The 21068-nt window shown below is 49.6% G+C and overlaps 1 protein-coding gene across 1 annotated transcript; it reads right to left on the bottom strand.

Moving 5' to 3' along the window:
• Positions 1 to 773: 773 nt before the first annotated feature.
• On the bottom strand, positions 774 to 21068 carry TPRN (taperin). Its single transcript, XM_049831897.1, is given in 5 exon segments — positions 774 to 3693; positions 4094 to 4224; positions 4498 to 4684; positions 18923 to 20155; positions 20157 to 21068. Coding segments are annotated over 5 exon segments (2520 nt in total). The 5' UTR covers positions 21063 to 21068; the 3' UTR covers positions 774 to 3630.

Genomic DNA, 21068 nt, shown 5'->3' with positions numbered 1-21068 from the left:
CGTGACAGTTGCAGGACTCCACCTTCTTCCATGGACAAGATGGCAAGATCCCACCAACATGTTCTACCAGTGTCTCATCCTGCAGGGCACCTACCTTCATCTCTTCTCTGATCACTTAGTGATTTCCACAGGTTCACAGGAACGTAAATGATCTTTGGAACTACAGCCCTGCCATCATACTGTTGCAATTGTCTATCATGTTAAAAGTTTAAAATGGCAAGATGGACAGGCAGCAAGAGATCCTAAACCTGTTGTAGCCTTGCTTCCTAGAGCATAATAAAAGGGAATGTTATGTTACATACAATATAAGCTAAAAATGGGAAAAAATGAATAAAAGAAAAGATTTAGTCTGACTTAAGGTCATTGTAGAGTTGAATTAGTCTTGGAGCAAGAAACCTAAAGCATGCAGTTTTAACAGTGGAAGACAGTTGAAACTGGGTCAGCTGAGCACAATTTAATACTGATCTAAAAAGCCCAGGTATCAACATCTCCCTTAAAAAAACCCAAACAAAACCCCAACAAACAAAACCCCACAACCCAAAAGTTCACCCCACAGCCTGCTTCAGGAAGTTCTCTGCCTCGTGCTCCAAGACAGATAAATTGGTTAAGCCATTTCGTATTCAGAATATGGGCACAAACCAGAGAAATTCCTCCACAGATATTCCTGCAGTAAGATAGGACAATACATCACCAAGAATTAGATATTGTAAGCGCTGGAGAACCCCTCTTCCTGCAAGGTAGATCAGCCGAATTTGAAGGGAACTCATAAGAGAAACAGTTAGTTTATGTAAAAATAAGCTATTTTTATTTATTTATTTCCCAGATACTGGAGAGTTCTCAGACATTGCTAGATGTCCTGAAGGGAGAAATCGGGAATGCTGGTAAAGCCAGTGAGCCACAAAGTACTTCAAAGGAGAAGTTAAAACAAGCACATGGACAAAAGCATTCCTGAACTTGTTCTTCAACCTGGAAAGTCCTGTTGGTCTGGGACAGCTGCTGTTCTGGTACAAGGATGCTGCATTTAATAAAAGTCTTTGTCTTGCAAAAGTAAATTTTCCTTTCAGATGCACTTTGGTATTAGAGGTCTACTAAAGTTAATCCTCAAATGCTAGAGATTAGGGTAGACATCTACAAAAAAAAAAAATACCCTTTATTTTGAGCACAGTGATATGGAAGCATATCCCAGGAGATGACTTTTACCAGCTAATGTTTCTGCCCTCGAAACAGCTTTCACCTTCCTCTGCCAAAAGCAAGCCAAGAGCTCATCCGGTACAGACAGGTATTAAGAGTACAAAGGTAGGAAGTACAAAGGCAGCACTCGGGGAGGTGCAAATCACAGCTACAAGGTAGAGCAGGCAAACTGGAAAAAGTCAGCAGTACACCAGGGCACCACCTGCTCCTCTTGAGAAGCACACTCTGCACTCCCACACCTCCACTGAGCCTGTCCTAAGTTGTAGGCACAGAGCTAATTCACTGAGAACAGCACGCAGAATACCAGAGCAGCATTTCAGTTGGCTGAAGTCAGTGGAACAACCTGCAGGATATTGTTGGCTTTAGCATTCCTCACTGATCCACAGCAGAACAAAGTCAGGACTAGTTCAGACACCTTGTCCCCAAGTTTAATTGCAAGCAGCTTTTGCTTCACCACCTGCAGTTTTTTTAAGTTGAAAATCTAGAGATAGAGCTGCCTTAGACTGGCCTGAGCTTTTCCACAGTGCAACATGCTCACTGAGACCTTTTCTGCTAGAAAACCTGTGCATAACCTTTTCTTCAAACACAGTCCCTGATCTCCTTTGGCTGTGTGCACAGCTGTGTTTAACTCCACATATTTGATAACCTACTCATCCCTTAAATCTAGCAGTTACTAGCAGGCCTGCATTTTTCATCATTCTACCCCAGTCTCAGCATCTTGTCCTGAAGTATTTAATTAATGGGAGAAGCCTCAGCACACGGGATTCACTGCTCTTTCCACTGTAACTTCTGTCATGTCACAGGCAGATGTGCTGCCAGCCACACACTGCTCCTGGGAGGTCACACAGGGAGAAGATCTCAAGTTAGCTTGAAAAGGACAAGCCTTAGATGTACAAGGAGGTGGAAAGTCTTTCTTTGTGGCCTCTCCAGCCAACATCTAACAAGCTGCTGAGCATCTTTTTTTTTTTTTTTTTTTTTGCATTATTTTTCCAGAAATATTTAGGCACCCAGGGCAGAAGATGAGGACAACTAGAAGAAGGTATGTCCTAACATTTAGTCCTGACCATATTTTTCAGCAGAACAACCTTCCTCCTGCTGCTACAGTGTACACAAAAACAAGTGCAAGGTATGCAGAGCATTTTCAGTTCATAGACCAGCGTCAACTTGACTAGACATTCATCATCTATATATAACAGACAAACCAGTAAAAGTATCAAATTTAATCAAAGATACCAGCCTGTTCCTTTGGATAGAGCCACATACTGGGCTACCACTCATTTCATAAAGCCCAAAGAGGCTGTATCTATTCCAACCGCATCTCTTTTAATCCCAGAAGTACAAATCACATTAGCAGCAGTATTCCATCCTTTCCAGAGTGCAATTTTGACCCTGAGTTTACAGTAGTAGAAAACTTAAAATGGAAGAGTCTAGCAGATTCCTTTGCATATTGGCTGCATTAAACAATTACAATAGAACTATAAAAAAATCCTAGAAAAAATACCATATTCCTTGTTCAAGTTCTGCAGAAGAAAGGAGTGAAATTGCCCTCCTGTGCTTTGCATTAGAGGAGCAGGGCAAGCATGGCTAGAAAGAAGCCTTCCTGCCAACCAAGACAGATAAATCTTGGGCCTGGCCCCATTAGATGCTAGAACAAAGCAACAAGAGGAACTGGCAAAATGAAGCACAATTAGCAGTTATGAGAGACTGGACCCCAGAGTTGGGTATGGACAGATCAAAGCTGTGGCCAATGTTTGGGAATCTTTATGAGGCTCAAGCCAGTCTGGACACTTCTTTACAGATCAGTGCAAAAATGACACAAGCATTTATTCCCCTTCCCACTCCTCACACTGTGTTCAGCTTCTTTCACAAGAACATAACTGGCACATTAATTCCATGACGGTTCAGTGAAGCTAGACCTAAAAATGTGCTGAGAACTGACACCCAATCTAGCTGTCAAATCACAGCCACTTCTGTGAATCCAGCTAACTGCCCAGATACTCCCAGTGCTCCAACTCCAGAACCTCTCTTCACTGGGGCTTCTGATGGGACAAGTGTTACAAAAGCTGCCCAGGCCCCATACAGTGCCTGGATGTGTGGACTCAGATAAGCACCGAGAGAATCTACATCCATCCCGGGATTACAGGTCTGTTCTTAAGATGCTTGCCTTATCAGCAGCTGATCTTGAACAAGGAATACACAAGGCCACAGGTAAAATAAATCATATGCCCTAAAAGTAGTAGTTAGGTCCCACAATCCGGTGCAAATATTCTCCGAAGATGCCCGATAGCATCTAGCCCACCCTTGGCATCAGGCTCCAACTAAAACTGTGGTGAGGGAGGGACCCAGAAGCTCATTTCCGTGGTGCTTGCATGGACATTCAGAAGGTGCACTGACACGTTTTGACCAGCAGCCGCTGCTGCAGGCTAGAAGATGAAGCAATCAAAAATACAGAGCAGGCTCGCTGCTGAAATCGGAGAGTCCGCCCTTCTCTGCTGGGGTGAGCTGTGGAGAAAGCAGAGTTGACGTGGACGTGTCATCAAATCCAAAGCAAATGAGTACCCACACCTTTAGACGGTGAAGGCTGCATTGGCACCTTGCCCGGGGCTAACGAGCACATTTAATTCCCCCCCTCCAAACATGCCCTGGAGTACAAAGTGTGCCAGCTGCCTTAAGTCTCCTTTACACATTTACAGGGAGTCTCCTTTACAGGGAGAGTCAGGTCTGCTAGTGGCAGCGGGACCCTGTGTTGATCCCTTTGTGAGCCACACCTCCCTGGGCAGCAAACACACACACAGGCGTTCAGTGGAAGTCACATCCCATCCCATCCACTGTCCAGACCAACCTGAGCACCAGATAAGAGCACAGCAGGACAAAGTCAAGATTTGCTTATTTAAAGTCTCACCATGACTTGGTTCCCATGGGAATCAGCTTCCTTCGGGAGGGGTCCCTCTGCAGCAGGCATCTCCTCATACTTCTGCTCCTGCCACTCACTGAACTTCACAGAGTGCTTTGGGGTATAGCTGGATAAATCTGCTGGAAGGACAAAGCTGATGTAAGTATTTCTCACCACCCCAAAAGGAAGTGGGATCAGGATCCTGGCAGGGACAGCATGGAAGCTCCCCATCTGCAGTTCCCTGTTCCAGCTCAAGCCCTGTCCCCACTAAGCTCTGATTCTGCCATCAGCTGGCAGAAGTCATCTCTATTAGCATTTCTACCTGTGTGGAGCCCTATAAGGGCCTGGAGGAAACATGGACGCTATCAGGTACCACCAGTAACCCCACAGTGCCAATACAGTGCCTCGCTCACCTGAGTTAGGTGTATTGGGATGCAAAGTGCTATTCGGGCGTGGAATGTAAAAGGTGTGAGATTTGTCCTCCTCCGTTTCAGAAGCAGGTCCTTCCTCTTCCTCTTCCTCTTCCTCTTCTGCCAGTGAGCTCTCTGATGGGTACTCAAACATAGTCTGCAAACTTGTCTCGTTGAAAGAGATTTTCATCTAGACAACAGCAAAGGAGAATTATTAGAAAGCAGCACAAGAAACCATAGATCCCAACACATGCTCTGACAAAGGCCACCTCCCACACCAGGGCTTCACCCTGGTGTAAAGGAGCCATTGCATATCCCCCCACCTTTCCCCACGTGCCTTGGCAAATCTCTTACCACACTGAGAGAAACCACAAAGGCAGATAGGCAAACAAACAGGTTGGAGGCAGGCGGCTGAGAGGTCCAGAGTACCTCTGGCTTTTTGCCCTGGCACAGAATTTGCCATCACCTAACACTGATGTGCAGCAGCCAGGAGGAGCTGCTGGCGTGTCCCTTGAGGGATTGGTTCCTCAAGGGATTGATGCTTTCCTTTCCTCCCTTTCCAAGGAGGAAAGGAAAGCATCTATATGTTGAAAAGGTGACATTGCTAATGCCAGCCAACTCGTTTGTGTACCCATGCCCTAGACAACATAAACATCAGTGATCAGGACTACATTTTTGGGAGGACATCCTGGCAAAAAGCTCTTTAAGCTAGGTTAAAAACAGGGCTTAATAACAAACATGAGGAGATAGAAGCAGCTAAAGGAAAGACATTAACAGGTGGTAGTAGAGGGGGAAAATACTGGACAAGTGGGAGGTCCTTTAAAGGTTCTGTTTTGAAACCAGTTTTATTTAATATTCTCACTAATGACTTTTGCACAATAACGGCAAGACTGAGAAATTAAGATGATTCAAACATGGGAGTTCATCAAGGGAAAACCAGAATTTTATGGGTCATGAAGAAAACTGGAGAGCAAGAACACTAGAAATGGGATGATGTTTAAGACTGACCCTTGCTCTAAGAGAAGTTCATCACCTGTGAATAACTGAGGAAGAACATTTTAGATTGGCTACAGGACTGTGATTATCATTAGGATGCTGCTTAAATAAACCAGGAATAAAGCAAGGCATTTCCACTGGAAATAAGGACTGCCTGGCTCCATCCTCCCTATAACACCCAGCACGTAGTGGAAGGCAGCAATTGGACTTCCCCCTTCTCTCCTGTAGGCTGAACAAACCAGCCCCCTCAGCTTCTCCTCATATGCCATTTTTTCCAGCCCCAGGAGCACTTTGGTAGCCTCTGCTGGACTTACTCCAGTTTTTCTGCATCCATCCTGCAGCAGGACACCCAAATCCAGATACAGTAACTCCAGATGTCCTCTTCCAAGTTGAAAGGAAAAGCTGAGGGAAGGGATTGTTCCCCTGCAGCCTTACATGTCCTAATCATTATCTACCATTCTGCTTAGAAGATCTGGTTACAACTCATCTCAACAGGTGGAGAGGAGATTCAGCCTGCTCACACTAGCAAAAATGAAGGTTGAGAAAAAGCATAACAGCTCTTTGTAAGTACACCAAGAAAATAAACACCAAGGAGCAGAGAAGAACTGCTGATGCCAGCACACAACAGACAAACAAGGAGGATAAGCTTGCCAGGAATAAATTTGTGCCAAAAGTAGGGAAGTATCTAGCCAATGCAGATCAAGGTTCAGGAGCAGCTGCCTAAGAGGGTGTTGTGATCCCTTTACTTCTAACTACAATTAAAATTGAGCTAATAGGGTTATGAACAGAATTAAAAGGACGTGGTTGCTTGCGACAGGCAGTAGGAGCTGGGTGGTTCAGGAGAGCTCTTCTGATGCTGTGTAATAACTTGCAAGAAGAAAGCACAGCACATTTGCCCCATGTGCCATATTTGCAGTTTCCCTCATAAACAAAATACCCCACAGGCTGAGAAATGGCATGTGGCCCCAAAGCAGCTATCAAGCAAGCACATGTGCTGCCCAGATGCATGTATTTCTTGCAACAGCAGCAGCCGCCTCTCTGCATCTCCTGCACACGGAGCCCTGGTGTGATGATGCTGCTGCCAACAGGGTCTGCTGAAGCCGAACCTACAGCTGCACAGGGGCCAGAGCCTGCAAACCAGCAGTGAGCTGGAGCCAGCCTGCTACTGTGTTATCCTGCACTGCCCACAGACAGATATGCTGGAGCTATGTGGGTGATAAGGGTTTTTAAGGCAAAACAGTAAGCATTTCATTGCTGCTTTTCAGAAAAGCAATGAGGGGAGCTTAAATCAAATCTGGGTAACAAAGTGAGTACCTAACGCCTCCTCTGCGCTGCAAATACACACGTCAGAGCTGTGTGCTACTCTGCCTGAGTCTGGGATGTACCTCAGACGCAGGCTGGCTCCCTTCCCCATGCTCCCAGAAGGCAGGATGGAAATAGCAGAGAGGGCAACCAGCTGCCTTTCCCCATTCCCTGCCTCAGCCCTGGCCAAAGCCCTCTGATCTTCTCCTGATAACACATGAGGAGAGGAGTGATTATATTTCAGAGAAAAGGGGTTAGAATAAAACGGCCCTGAAGATCAGAGCATCCCAGTTGCTGTTCCCTGAATTTCTCACCCCTGCTACTGACCTAGATGCTCCCTGATCCGAGCCAGGCAGCGGAGCGGGCAGTGACTGCTCACAATGTGGCGTCTGTACTGTGGGGACGAGCCACACTGCCAGGCACAAAGGCCACAAGGGTGGAGGTGCCCAGGGCTTCTGGAAACTCAGAAGCTGTCCCAGAACCAGACACTGCACGCAGGCTGCTTACCAGTGCTGGCAACTGCCGCTGAAGGGCAAGAAGCACTTGACTAAACATGGAAAGTAAAGGGTACAGGGGAGATGTGCCTTGGTTTTGGAATTTAAGTTTGGGAGATGGAACTAATTTTTCCTGGTTTTCTGCTATCAGGGGGAAATCTCTAAGAAAAACTACTTTGAGTCCAATTTGGACCAAAGCTGCATGTAGTGCAGGAGGAGAAAACAGCCCCACCAGGGAGTAAAACCAAAGAGTAGAAAGCAGCAGAAATGACCAGGAGTCAAACCCCATACAGGCAACACACCAAGAGCTCAGCCTAACCCCTGAACTAAAGCAGCCAATTCGACTCGGGCCATGCTCGCTCCCTGGAGTCAGGCTGGGTGTCCTGCGGAACGCTCTGCCACCAGGGTCTCTCGGGTACCTGCTGCAGAGAGGCCACAACGCTGCAGGAGTCAATGTTGTAGCTATTCAGAAAGTGCAATTATTAACAGCAGTACCAGCCCCACACACTCAGGGCCCCAGCCTGGGGGAGAGCTCCTAACAAGATAATTTGCTGCTTCAGCAACACCTCCAGCTGGGCCAGTGCAGCCTACGTGAAGGCTGACACCAGGCTGTCTTGCTTGGCCTGAGTGCACCTCGGCACAAGGCCCGCCCCCCTCCCCCCCCTAAAACTGTGTTGGCTTTCCCTTCTGTAGCATCCCATTGCCCCACACCCAGTGCGCTGCTACCAAGAAGCAGGAAGAGCCCTACAAAACAACTGTACTCTGCCATAAAGCACTCCAACGCACCCAGGCAAAGCAAACACCCGAGGAACAACCAGGCACTGGCACAGGGTTGGACTCCGGCAAACAGGTTCTGCACGAGCGGCCACCTTCCCTGCACCTGCACATCCCCCTGGGGCACTCCGTCGACCTTGCCCATGTAGAGCAAGAGCCCCAAAACTCAAAGAGATAAACCTGCCCTGGCATCACCTGGGTTCCTGCTGCAAGCTCCCCTCCCCAAGCATGAGGTGGTTGCAAGGGAAGCACAAAGCAGCTCTGCTTGATCCAACAGAGTATGAAGGGCAACTTATTCAGGCAAAACTAGGGAACATATGGGTCAGCATAGCTGCATTAAGAAACCCCCTGAGCAGCTAATGAGCAGAACTGAGCACTGCCCGCAGGTAACACAGGCAGATTCCGTCCCAGGAACCATCTAAAAAGAAAAATCAAGAGCCCAGTAATGGCACAGACAATAGGTTTGCACAGCCAGCAGCCCCTTGCCAGACCATCTAGACTTTTATGGAAACACAAAAGGTGACAGGGGTCATTTTCTTTAGAAGAAAAACATATCCCAGAAGAGCCAAGCACACTCGAGCCCAGCCAGAGAACTCTGCTCATCTTGTCTCAGCAGCAGTTCCCCCATTTCTGCCTCAGCAGCAGCTGCCAGTTGTGGAAAAGAAGAATTCTGCACCCTTCAGCTGTGGATGTTTGCAGGGATTTGTCACTATTTGCCCAGCTGAATGCTTCATCCGGAACTGTGTCACAAAACCAGGGTGAAACCCAAACTCATATATCTCTATATTAATACTCTGCCCAGCAATCAGAGTCACACTGGGAAGAATAAGGCAGGCTTTTCATGGAATATTGTGCTGTTCAGCCACCAGATTCTTGTTGCCGTAGCAAAAATCATGTATTTATTTGCTAGAATTTGAACAGTAATGAGCAATGGAGTACACAGCAAAGAGAAACCAGGGTAAACATTGCCCAACAAGCCTAAATCTGAGCAGTCATACAGGGCTCACTTAGAAAAGAAAAAAGTCAACCTTGTTCCAGGAGATGCAGGCTGTCAGGACTCAGTCTGCACCCAGACCAACAACGAAAGAGCCCCCATGTAGAGAGACATATTAGAAATAAAAATAACCAGTTTACAGAAACCAGCCCATGACATAAACAACAAAAGCCAGCAGACACCTCGCCTCCAAAAGCTGAGGTGGGAAAGTCTGCAAGACTGCGGTTAATGGAAGAGCAAACACTCAATGGCTTCTCACAAACCATGGGTATCTCTGTAAGTCTCAGGAGCAAACCATGGGGTTAACCTGCATCAACTCCAGAAGCAATCTCTTTAGTGTGGCTTTTCTCTTCACCCATTATCACGTTTGCTTCTTGGCAGATGTGGCAAAGCCAAAGTGATAATGTAGGGCAGGGTGTTTTACACCTTTTGAACAGAAACCCTCTTTGGCAATCCAAATCCTCACTTTATAATATTAAGGGGAAAAAAATTGTTCTAGGCATTAAAAGAAAAAAAGAGAGGAAAAAAATCACCCCTTAACTATATTCCAGCAAGAAGAGTCAGAGTCAGCATATTGATCCCCATTGTAGCAGCCTACAATGGGACTGAAAACAACTGAGCCCATTTCCCCTTCCCCACAGAGCAACTGCTGTCTCCCAAACCAGTGGCTCTTGCAGGAGGCTGCAAGGGGCACTGCTGCCATCCCTGCTGTGTGCAGAGAAGCCAGATGGGATGGCAAGTCGTGAAGCACAAGATAGAGTTTATTCCTGCCCCCAATAACATCACACAGTACCTCCAGCATGTCCAAACACACCGCACTGCTGCTGCAGACTAGATGAGAAGGCAATGGCTGCTGCATGGCGAAAAGAGGGACACAGCAATTTTTCAGTAAAGTGGTTATGCCACCCAAGTACTTCACAAGATCCAAACAGCTGAGTAGCACTAGGGATCACGGTTTGCCCTTTTCAGGTACTAGTTTTCCTCTAATCATCCTCTCTCCCCAAGGAATATAATCCTGAAGTGACAAAATCAGGCACTGCACTGACTCCCTAGAATATGCATGGGCTGCTGGGTGTGATTTAAAGCAGCTTTTCACACCTGGTCAATCAAATGCCTCCTCCTTTCTCAGCAACAGCAGCAGGAGGGTTTTGGCTGATATCTGCAGAAAGGCTGGACAACAATTCAACATGAATACAAGAGCTCAGGAGCCGTGTGAAGAGGTGGGTCTCAACACAGAGCAACCTCCCACCTCACAGCCCCACGCTACCATGGGGTGAAAGGAAAGGTCCCTGCACAAACAAATCACTGCTTATGGGACTGGGAACAGAGGGCAAATGCAGGTATTTTACGGTGGACAAAGATCCCGTGGTCTTTCCATCTGGTCCTTCCATCTGACCCAGTCTGACCATTCTCACAGATCAGCAGATTTAGTAAAAGGAGGTGAGGGAGCCGTTCATAAACTGCATACCTCTGGGGGACCTTCACTTCTTCCATCTGCAGTCAATGATCTAGAAAACTCCCTGTGATGCAGTTTTCTCTGAAACCTTTAGGTAAAGGATTTTTGGGAAAATGAGCCATTTCATAGGAGTTAGCAATGAGTTTATCTACACGCCTGTACTTGTCCTGAAAACATGGTCATGTGTCAGCCCAAATTGTTGAATAACTCCAGGCACAGTCTTTATGGGTGGCAGGCTGGAATAGTACCCTGGGGGCTGCAGTAGCATCAGCATATTACCAAGGCATTTGCTATCATTTGGGAGAAAATAAGGAGCTTTTGTACCTCTAAAGCCCTTCCTTGACACAGGAAGAAAGGGGTTTTCCCTAACAGGTATCCCTAGGAATGGAGAGGACTTGAGGCTTGGTTCCTGTATCATATTAACCCCAAACTGCTACGGCTGAAGCAGCCTAAGTGTGTCCAGAAGACTGCAGATGGAACTTCACAAATGTACTTTTCTGTCATTCTGTACAAAAAGAAGAGTTTTGGGGCACAGGAGCTGGCTGCTCCACCATAAGCTCACTTGATCATGCTTTTCCAAGAAGCATTTTTCCTAAGAGTAACACTGAGTTTTGCTCAACTATTAACTGCATCACAGAGTTAGTTACTGAATAGAGCTAGTGGCACTAAAGATTTACAGCAGTAGCATGTCAAGGAAGCACTACATTGCTGGCAAAGGAGAGGTTGCCTCCAGGATCACATCCCAGCTCCCAAGCCACAAGGCAAAACAAGAAAGTCTCCATTTACAAGGCAACCCACAAAGCCAGCTCTGTGTAATCAATATGCTGAAGCACATGGCAGATAGGAGCAATGCATGGAGATTCGAAATATTAAACTCCTTGTACAAGACACGGGGAAGTTTCAAATTCCTGATGAGAAGTGACGGGCTAGGGACAGTCCAGGAGAGCACTGCAGGGCAGGCAGCTTTGTTAACTCTTCCCTTGACTGTGTTGGACAAGAAGAGAGTCCAGCGCACAACCAACCACAGGGCAACTGGAGTCCCAGTCTAACAAGGTACAAAGCAGCTATTCACCCAAGGATCCCTTCATTCCTTTGCACATCTGCAGACAGAGGAGCCAGAGCCTTCCACAGCTTAACAAGCAATTCAAATATTACTTACTTGGCCCATAAGAATTGGACAAATGTCCTTACATATATGAAACAAATCTCATCTGAATACACAAAGAGAGTAGGCATAAACAAGACACAATTAGTGTCAAGACTTGGTATCTTCATTAACAACACACAAAAGTCCCAAACAGCAGAGGATTCTGCTTTACAGGCAACTCTGAGCGTACAATTTGTAGCTAGAACACAGTGCAGCGCTGGGACATGCCACCCACAAACATTTCTGTGCAACTGAGGCTGACCAGAGCAGTCCAAACAAATACCTCTGTTTGGTGCAAGTGAACAGTCTCCAGCTGGAATGGGACGGATGGGAGCATCATTTCCTGGGAAATATGAGGAGGCTGGGAACAGAATTACTTCCCACCCTGGTAAGGAATTCATTCTAGACTACAGGACAAAAAGGCTTCAGTGATGTGAACAGTATTAGCTGCACAACAGAGTTCACGTTTCTCTTGCCCCTCTTCTGTACTACTAATATGCAAAAGAGACTTCCTGGAAGAGAAGAGAATAAGTGCAGCAAGTTCACCATGAGGCTTACAGATACGCCCTCAGACCTGCATTTTCACTAGCTGTAAGCTATACAATTTCCCTAAGCACACAAGTGTTTTGCTCTCGTAATGTCTGAGATATTTTCTTCAGCTTGCCTAAGGTCCTTCAAATGCCTACAAAACAGCAGCTCCATCCTGCCAAGTTCCCAAGATCACCTGAAGGGCACTTCTCAGAAAACATCAGCACCAAGTTCCTTCAGTCCAGATCTTTCCAGGATGTTTGTGAAGTTTCTCTGTGTGATACAGATGCTTCACGTGACTCTTCCTACACAAACTGTCCAAACAGTGATATTGTTACAGCTTCACAGCATACCCACCTCCCGCTGCAGTCACTAGGAAGAGTCTGGATTTATAAATAGGTTTTAAATTGCCCAGGTTTCACTCAGGCGGGAGTGAGCACAACCCCAGAGGTGAAGGAGATGCTGCTGCAGCAGCTTTTACTGAGATGTCCTTTACTGCCACTGAATCTGGAAACTAAACATTTTAATTTTTCCTACCGTTGCCAACATACAACACAGACAAGCATGACTTCTGCCCTAGCCAGCCTGAGTGTGTACTTCCTCAGCTCTTCTCAGGAACACTGTGACTGTGTACTGGAAAAAGCAGAGTGGGGAAGAAAACCCAAACCCAAGACAAACTGAATACTTGAGATGGAGGGAAATTATAAACCATCTTCAATCTGGTCCACAGATTAAGGAAACCGATTAAGATAATGTTAACTGTAATCCGTGTGATCAGAATTCAAGAGCACAAAGCACTCCAAATCTCATCTCAAGCTCTGGGGCGGGCTGAGCCCTGGGCACGTCCTAACCAGCTTCAAAGCCAGGCTTGTCTCTTATTTGCATAAGAGTTTCTATTTTAGCTCTTCTGTCCCATTCCCCGTGCTGCTGACAGTGGCAGGCAAGCAGGGGAAGGGAGGAAGAGAACCCAGGGGGAATTTGGGAGCAGCTCAGACTGTTGCTGCAACACGAGGCGAAGCATGGGAGTGGCAAGGCCATGGAGAATCTCAATCACAGAAAATTTCCCGCTACAGAGATGAAATAAATATGACGCATCTGCTCTGCCAGGGGTTTAGTACAACAAAGTACCAGCACTTCAAGGAGCTGGCAGGCAGCGGAGAAACAAAACACAACCTACTTCCCCACTGATAGCCTCAGGTGCAGCTTATGAGGTGGTTTAAAAACTACAACCGCAACAAAACCCTGATTTTGAGTCTTCAGCCATCAACATCACAGGCTAAAAATCAGCAGAATTAGAAAAGGGCAGGGAAATTGCCCTGTCTGGGTGAAACAGCCTGCTCACACCTGACAGGCAGTGGAAATCACCTCCACAGGGCAGGGACCACGCCTGACCATCCAAGACACCTATTTTCTGAGTAGGACTTGGCACTGCTGATCTCATCTACCAAAAATTCAATACATCCATGTCAGATATGTACTACAGCCCCTCCTTAAATGTGGCAGATGTATTTGCCCAAGCAGAGCACAGCCACAAGACAGAACACAGAACAGGAACACACAGCTCTCTCAGAGCTAAACAACGCAAATCTTTGTGCTGACCCCTCCAAAACACACAGACGAGGGAATCTAATTTTTGCAGAGAGATTTTTGCTTCCCCCACCAGGTTAATTTACTTGTGTTATGATTATGTTATACATTGAAAAAAAAATACTTCAGGCAGTCACTGGAATTTAGATTCCACACTGTGCAGACTTGCTCCAAACAGGTCTGGGCAATAGTTGGAAGTGTTCATCCCTGCCAACATCTCAAGCCTACACCTGGTTCTCACAGGAGACCATCTCCAGCAGAACTGAACAGATGGAAAGCTACAGAGCAAGAAGTTCAGCAGGTTAGACCAACAAAACTGCTGCCCAATCCTGCCCATGATGAAAAGCCAAGGGATGTTTAGAAAAAAATTTTAACAGACATTTAAGTGGGCATTTGGAAGCCATATTCAGGCATTATGCAGCTCAAAATGTTAGAAAACGGACCATGCTTAAGTCCATGTAGGTTGGAACTTTTTGGAGTTCAGCTGAAGCTGAATATCTTTGAAGACAGTTTTGCAAAGAAGCAGGAAAGCATCAGATTGCAACTGTTTGGATCCCACCAACCTTGTTCTTGTAAGCCCTGTTCACACAAGGCTGCAGCTCACCTTCTAGCACTTGGCAAACTGCCAGCTGTGACAAGCAAAAAAACCCCAAACATTAAAACCATCAACAATCTGATGTCTGTTGGCTCTCAAGTTGTATTATTTGCAGGACTTTGGGTGGCCTGGCCAGAAGTCCCCTTTCCTGCAGGATCCCCAAGAGGTACCAGGTCCTGGAGAGGACAAACATACTGTGACTTGGGACAAACTGCAAGATTGACAACACATAAGGAGCACAGTTGGGGCAAATTTTATACGCACAGGACCTTCATGGCAGAGTCCAGCCTCCAACAAGATGACAGCATGAAGCCTAAAGACAGACAACTACTTCTCAGGACCCCAGCTGCCTCAGCAGTTTGCAGTCCTTTCCAATCACTCGCTCCAACATGCCAGTCACATGTTTTACAGAAACCTAGATTTCTATCTTGCTGACAACTTTATTGTACGTTATTCTGGCAGGTAACCAAAGCGAGATTGATTCTTGTCAGCTGAGCCAAGCTAGATATTATCCTCTGAGATCCCAAAGATCCACATCCCACAGCAAAGCCTTCCCTTCCTCCTGGGGCTGCTATCAGGCTTAAGTGTCTTTACTTCTTCTGTAATAACAGAGTACAAATATGAGCACTGAACAGAGGTCACCAACAGCACTCTGCATCCTCTCCCCCACTCCCTGTTTAGAATAAAGGTCAGCAGGTCTCCTTCCACTCCTGCACGCGTATCCTGTCCTCACCATCAGAGCTGACAGCTCAGCCAGTCTCTTCCAGCAGCTGCCCAGAGCCCCGCTTGAAATGCAGCACGGCTGTTCAAAGCTGCAAACGTTCACTTCATTTTCAAAGTGAAGTCACACCCCCACCACTTGATCTGAACTAGCTGTGATACTGCTTGGAGAGGTCTCAAAACAGCCATGGAGTAGATGAACAGTCCTGAAGGGCACCTTAACACCTGTAGGAGAACAAGAGCTCAAACTGCCTGCCCACACAGGCAGCCTGGTCCCCAGGATGAGCACAGCTAGGGCTCTGCCCTCCACCTGCAGATCTTGACTGTGTCCCTTCATACACAACCCCATGTTCACCTTCACAGCTCTGGGTGAATGACGACTGTCCCACCGCAGCAGCTCTAGTTCCACAGGAGAGCTGGGAATCCATTTTCTATTCTGACACAGGAACAGCATTTCCCTCTCTCTCCCTCATCAGCTCAAGATCCAGCTTCAATCCCAAAACAAACAGCTGCTTCACATATTTGAAGTGTCTGGAAGGAGCAATAAACCTATTTTTCTTGAGAGGCCTTGAACACCAGCAGGCCAGCATAACTTGAGCCTGCAGCTGCGCAGCTGTGAGCAGGGGGTTGGAGGTCCCTCCATGCAGACCACGGCAGCGCTGGAACCCACTGCCACCCTGTCCCAGCCACCCTCCCACTCCAAAAAGCTACAGAGGATGTGGACCGGAGGACGTGGACCAAGTCGGCTCCATTTTGCTGGCATCTCTACCACGGTCAGGCCACTAGTGGCCAGACACTGAACAGAAAAGGGAGGCCAAATTTCCGCATTTGAAGAAAAACACAATTTGCTTCTCACAGAACAATCAGTCTAACTGCCACAACCACCTCTCTCCCTCCTAATAAATCATTAGCCCTGACTGTAAGCACAGACACCTGCCGATCTGCAGGAACACACCACTTCCAGGCTGTGCTAGACCTGCTGTTTACCTCACCCAGATTCCTGCTGGGCGTCAGCAAGCAGATGAAGTTTTCAAAGTCATCGAAGTTTCACTAAATACCACTTCCTTGAGCCTGGATCATACTTAAAGACCCTTCAGCAAATCCAAGGCAAGGTTTGGAAAGGAAGACACTCAGCATGAGGTGGGCTCATCCAGCACATCCGCCTCGAGAGAATCACCCCAAAAGACCCGGGTAGCTGCGCACTGAAACCAGCAGCATCAGGTTTGATTTTGATACCCCCAAAAGAGAAAGGGACATTGGTTTTACCAAAGAACTGCAGCTTCCAGCTCACAGGAAATGTCTGCTTCTGCCCAATTCAGGCCAAAATCAAGTTTCTGAAAACCCCGACATATCTACAAAACAGAACCCTTGTTTTTGACCAGTTGCCTTGGTGACACACAGTGATGTCTTGGGAAGAAACCAAGGAATGCGTCCTAATACTATCCCCTTCCTTTTTGGGCATCAACACTCAGCCTTATTACCCAGAATAAAAGCCACAAACATCCTCTAGGTTAAAAGTAAACAGAAATCTTTCCATGTGCTACAGCATCAGCATCTTCTAAACCCTGGCAACAAAGTCAAACTCCATGCTTGCCACTCCTAGCAGGAAGGGACCTGAAAGAAGACCTGGTGTTTCTGTCACTACATCACCACACTTAATTTTACCCAGAAACTTGTGTCTCTATTTCTGCTTAAGCTGGATCTTATTTTCCAAAGGGTCCCCATTTGTTTCAGCCTCCTGAGCCCTGCAATGTAACAGGCAGGTCCTCCTTTGCCTTTTAATATCTCTCTTCTCAGAAACTAGATCTTTATGGATGGAAGTTCTCATGCAGGATATCCCCCACGTGTAATTCTTAGCAAACACGATTACAGTTGTACATGCATACTGCAGTATTTAGCATGCTTCCATCTTCAGAATGCCTGCAGAGTGGGATAGTTAATGTTCTTAAGCTGATAAGAACACAGGCACAGAAGCTACATGACCTGCCCAACATCACAATCCAACACTGAACAGACAAAACAGTTGTTAACCGATTTCAAAGAATCATATGATATTTTACGTTGGGAAAGGACCTCTGGAGGTCTCTAGCCCAAACTCCTGCTCCAAGCAGGTCTGACCTTCTCAGTTGCTCAAGGCTCTCCCCAGGCAAGTTTCAAACAGCTCCAAGGATGGAGATGCAACTACTTCTCTGGGTTCCTGTTCATGTTAGATCAACTTTAAACAATGCAGTCACTGCACTAGCCTTGTCCTCATCTCTCTCCCGCCTTTTTGTACAGTTAAGAAAGGCTTCCACCGCACACCATGTATTTGGTTTTGCTTACTTGAGGCTTTTTTCTTTTACCAGCAAGGCTGCTGCTCCAACAGCACCACCCTGCCCAGAGAAATCAGCTCCTCTGGCTGCATCAGAAGTCGGGCTTATTTAAGAGTATCTGTCCCGCAAGGTTTCCTCTGCATTTTCTGCTCCATCCTTAAGAGTACTGGTAACTCTAACATGTTGTCTTGGTATTTTCACCATTTATACCACACACCTGATTTGGTGTAAATTCAGTTTATACCCCAAACTGAACTGAGCAGAGCCAAGGAAACAGCTGGAATGAGTGCAAGCCAGCAGGTATTTAAGCAGCAGAATAATTCCAGTCTGATCAAGCATTTCCCCATAGGAGGACAAGAAAAAACTGCCGGAGCACTGAGTGAGAATCAACACTCCTGTTAATTTGCTTATGCTGGGTCTCACGGCACTCAGGTTCCAGACCTGCTACCTGCATTGGTCACAATCAAATCAGTAGAGACTGCATGCTCTTAAGAAGGGATTTAACAATGTCAAGCCATGAGAAACAGCACTCCCTGCCTCCCTTCTAAATGAGATGCACCCCATTCAAAGGATTTCCTCAAATTATAATGCTCAGTGCCTCAGGCACCCACACGGATTCAGTCCATCAAATATTTAGTTGAATTTAGGTAACGGAACATCAAACCACTCTTCCCGCTATGGAAAAACATGTCACGTCGTAGACCTAGAAATCAAGATTTGTCACCCTGGTGTGCTGCTTTCAGAGCCAAACTATTTGTGCCTGCTTCTCTGGTGCAGCAAAATAACCCGCTCTTTTAGCATGACTGTGTCTTTATCACATCCAGATGCATTTCACCAAGCCACACAAAGATTAATTCTGAATTTAAGGCTTACAAGGACCTAAGTTAGATCCCAAGCAGTGAGAAAACCTGGCATTTGCTCCAAAGACACTTGGAGCAATTGACATCTCGTGGATCTTCAGAGATGTAGCTGCACATCCAGAACAAGTAGCCAGGTGGTATAATCCTATCAAGGGGAGTTAAGTTGTTGATCTCTTTCTGCCTAATAGAGACCTAATTCTTGAGCCTCTATCAATAGATCACTAATGCGGGGAAGATGCCAATGGCACACTGCCCACTGTACTGTGGTGGCTGCTTGGCTTGCGACACGAGAAGCTCAACACATCCATTACCCACCAGACACCGCAAGCAGAGCTAGGGAGGAGGCAAGTCCGCAGCCGTTCAAACCACGCGACTCACCTCGATTTTCTAAATACCTCAAATATTTTACTTTCCGTTATCATACCTCCAAGAAGCGACTGTGGGAGAAGCCCTGCAGTTATCACAGCTCATATCCCACCCTCATCTACTTGGTGGAACACCACCCAATGCCCCCTCCCCCTGAAGGCAAGCCTCTGGTTCTCAAAAGGACCAGAAAAACACTGCCCATCTTCCCACCTGGTGCCTCATGAAAAGACAAGCCAAAAGTAGTACCCAGCTACTTTCAGCCTGGCTTTTCAGTGCCGAGACACCCCAGGCAGTTACCTTCTTGCGGCGGGAGCCTGTCTTGCTCATGCAGGACCTCTCCAGGGACAGGTACCCCCCAATCACTTCGATCTCATTCACCGTAGGGTAGCGCTTTTTATGGGACATCCCCACTTGGGGCCCATCAGTGCTGTCCACGGCTTTGCCTTTTCCTTTGCTCTCCTCCTCCTCCTCCTCCTCTTCTTCCCGCTGCGGCCTTCCACTGGCATCAGTGAGACTCTGCAGCCCTGAGGCAACGGGCTTCCTTTTGGGCACGACAGTGAAGGTGCTGCCTCCCCTCTGGTGAGGGGCAGAGTGCGGTCTGTAGAGGGGCACGGAAGAAAACTCCATCTCCAGGTCTCCAGCTCCTCCAGGCTGATCTGCCAAGTTCCCCGTCCTCACAGCCGAGCCAGCCCTGGGAGAAAGCTCCCCACTGTCTGGCTCCACAATGTCATCGATGTAAGTCACAGGTACCAACGGATCCAGAGGCGCCGGCGGGGAAGCGACAGGCTCTTCCTGCTCCGGGGCGGAAGCCCTCAGGGGCTCCTTCGGTGCCTTCTCCTCCGAGGACGGCGGTGGCGGCCCTGGCCTGGCACTCTGGGCCGGGGGCAGAGCCGGGCCGCCCTCCCGGCGGGGCACGAAGAGGAAGGAATTGCGCGAATTCAGGCGCAGCTTGGCCAAGGCCTGGGCCTGCAGGTCATGGGCTGGGATGGCGGCCAAGTCAGGCTTGGGGGCCGGGTGGATTTCGAAGGAGCCCCCGGCCCGGGGGGCAGAGGCGGAGAGCGGCTGGGTGGAGCCGGTGGCACTGGGGGCCAGACTGGCACTGGGCAGGGGCGACTCGGCCACTTCGGCCTCCTCCGGCTTTGGCCTCCTGGCGTTGGCTCTGGCACGGGAAGCGCTGGCGGATGGCACTGGCGGCCCCTTGGGCGGCACGGGGCGGCCGGCGGGGACAGTGCCGGGCTCGGGGATGCGGCTGCCGGGGGGCAGGCCCCGGGGGGTGACGGTGAAGGAGTTGGAGCCGATCTTGTGGAGAAAGCAGTTGGCCTGGGGGGCTGCGGCCTTGGGGGCGGTTGGGACCGCCTGGGGGGCTGCGGCCCGGGGGGGAGCCGGGGCTGCCTGGGGGCCCGTGGCTTGGGGGGTGACAGCCCGGGGGGGCGCCGGGAGCGGCTGGGGGGCCGCGGGCTGAGGGGGGGCAGCCCGGGGAGGAGCCGGCTGCAGGACAGCAGGCTGGGGGGCGGCCGGCACCGCCGGGGGGGGTGGCAGCCCGGGGGGGAGCCGGCAGCGGCTGGGGGGAGGCCGGCCCCGCCTGCGGAAATCCCGGTCCAGCCTTCGGGGCCGAGGCCCGGGGGGAGCCGGGTCTCCTCTGGGGGGGCGCCGAGGCCCGCGGGGAGCCGGGTACCACCGGCGAAAGGGGCGGCCCGGCGCGGGGGGAGCCCGGCACCGCCGGAGGTGCAGCCGGCGCGGCCCGGGGGGAGCCCGGTCCCACCTGCGGAGGAGCAGCCGCCCCGCCTGGCACGGCGCCGGGCCCGGGCCCGGTCGGCGCCTCCCCGCCGCGGCGTCGGCGGCCCCGCGGCCGCTGCCCGAACTTCTCGAGGAGGCGGCTGACGGTGCCCGGCTCGGCCGCCTCGGGCGGCTCCGGCGGCTCGGCCGCCTCGTAGATGACGACCTGGTCAGCGCGGATCTCGGCGAGGGCGGCGCCCCGGCGGGCCAGCAGCTCCCGCAGCGGGTCGGGGCGCCGCGGCGGGGAGGAGGAGGCGGCGGCGGCAGGGTCCCGGCGGCGGCCGGGCAGCGCGTCCCCCTCGGCGAAGCAGGCGGCGGCGTCGGGCTGGGACTCGATGATGAGGATGTTGTCGGCGCGGATGGTGCGGATGCCGGGCACGGCGCTGTACAGCTCCAGCAGCTGCTGCAGCGGCCGCGCCGCCCCGGGGCCGTGCCCGGGCAGCCCCTGCCGCAGCCGCCGCCGCTCGCTCTCCAGCCGCATGAAGGGGTTCTCCCGGAGCGGGCCCAGGCTCTCCGCCACCACCAGCCGCTCCCCCGCCGGGGGCTCCGGCTCGCCGCCGGCCGCCCCGGCCAGCTTGGCCCGCTTCCGCTCCAGGATCTCCCGCTTCCAGGCGGGCTGAGCCCGCGGCCCGGCCCCGAGCGGCGGCTCCGCGCTGCTCATGGCGGC

The sequence above is a fragment of the Accipiter gentilis genome, chromosome 29 (assembly GCF_929443795.1).
Source record: "Accipiter gentilis chromosome 29, bAccGen1.1, whole genome shotgun sequence".
Taxonomy (NCBI): Eukaryota; Metazoa; Chordata; class Aves; order Accipitriformes; family Accipitridae; genus Astur; species Astur gentilis.
Note: the sequence above shows the minus strand (reverse complement) of the source record. Positions and strands in the feature narration are given on the sequence as shown.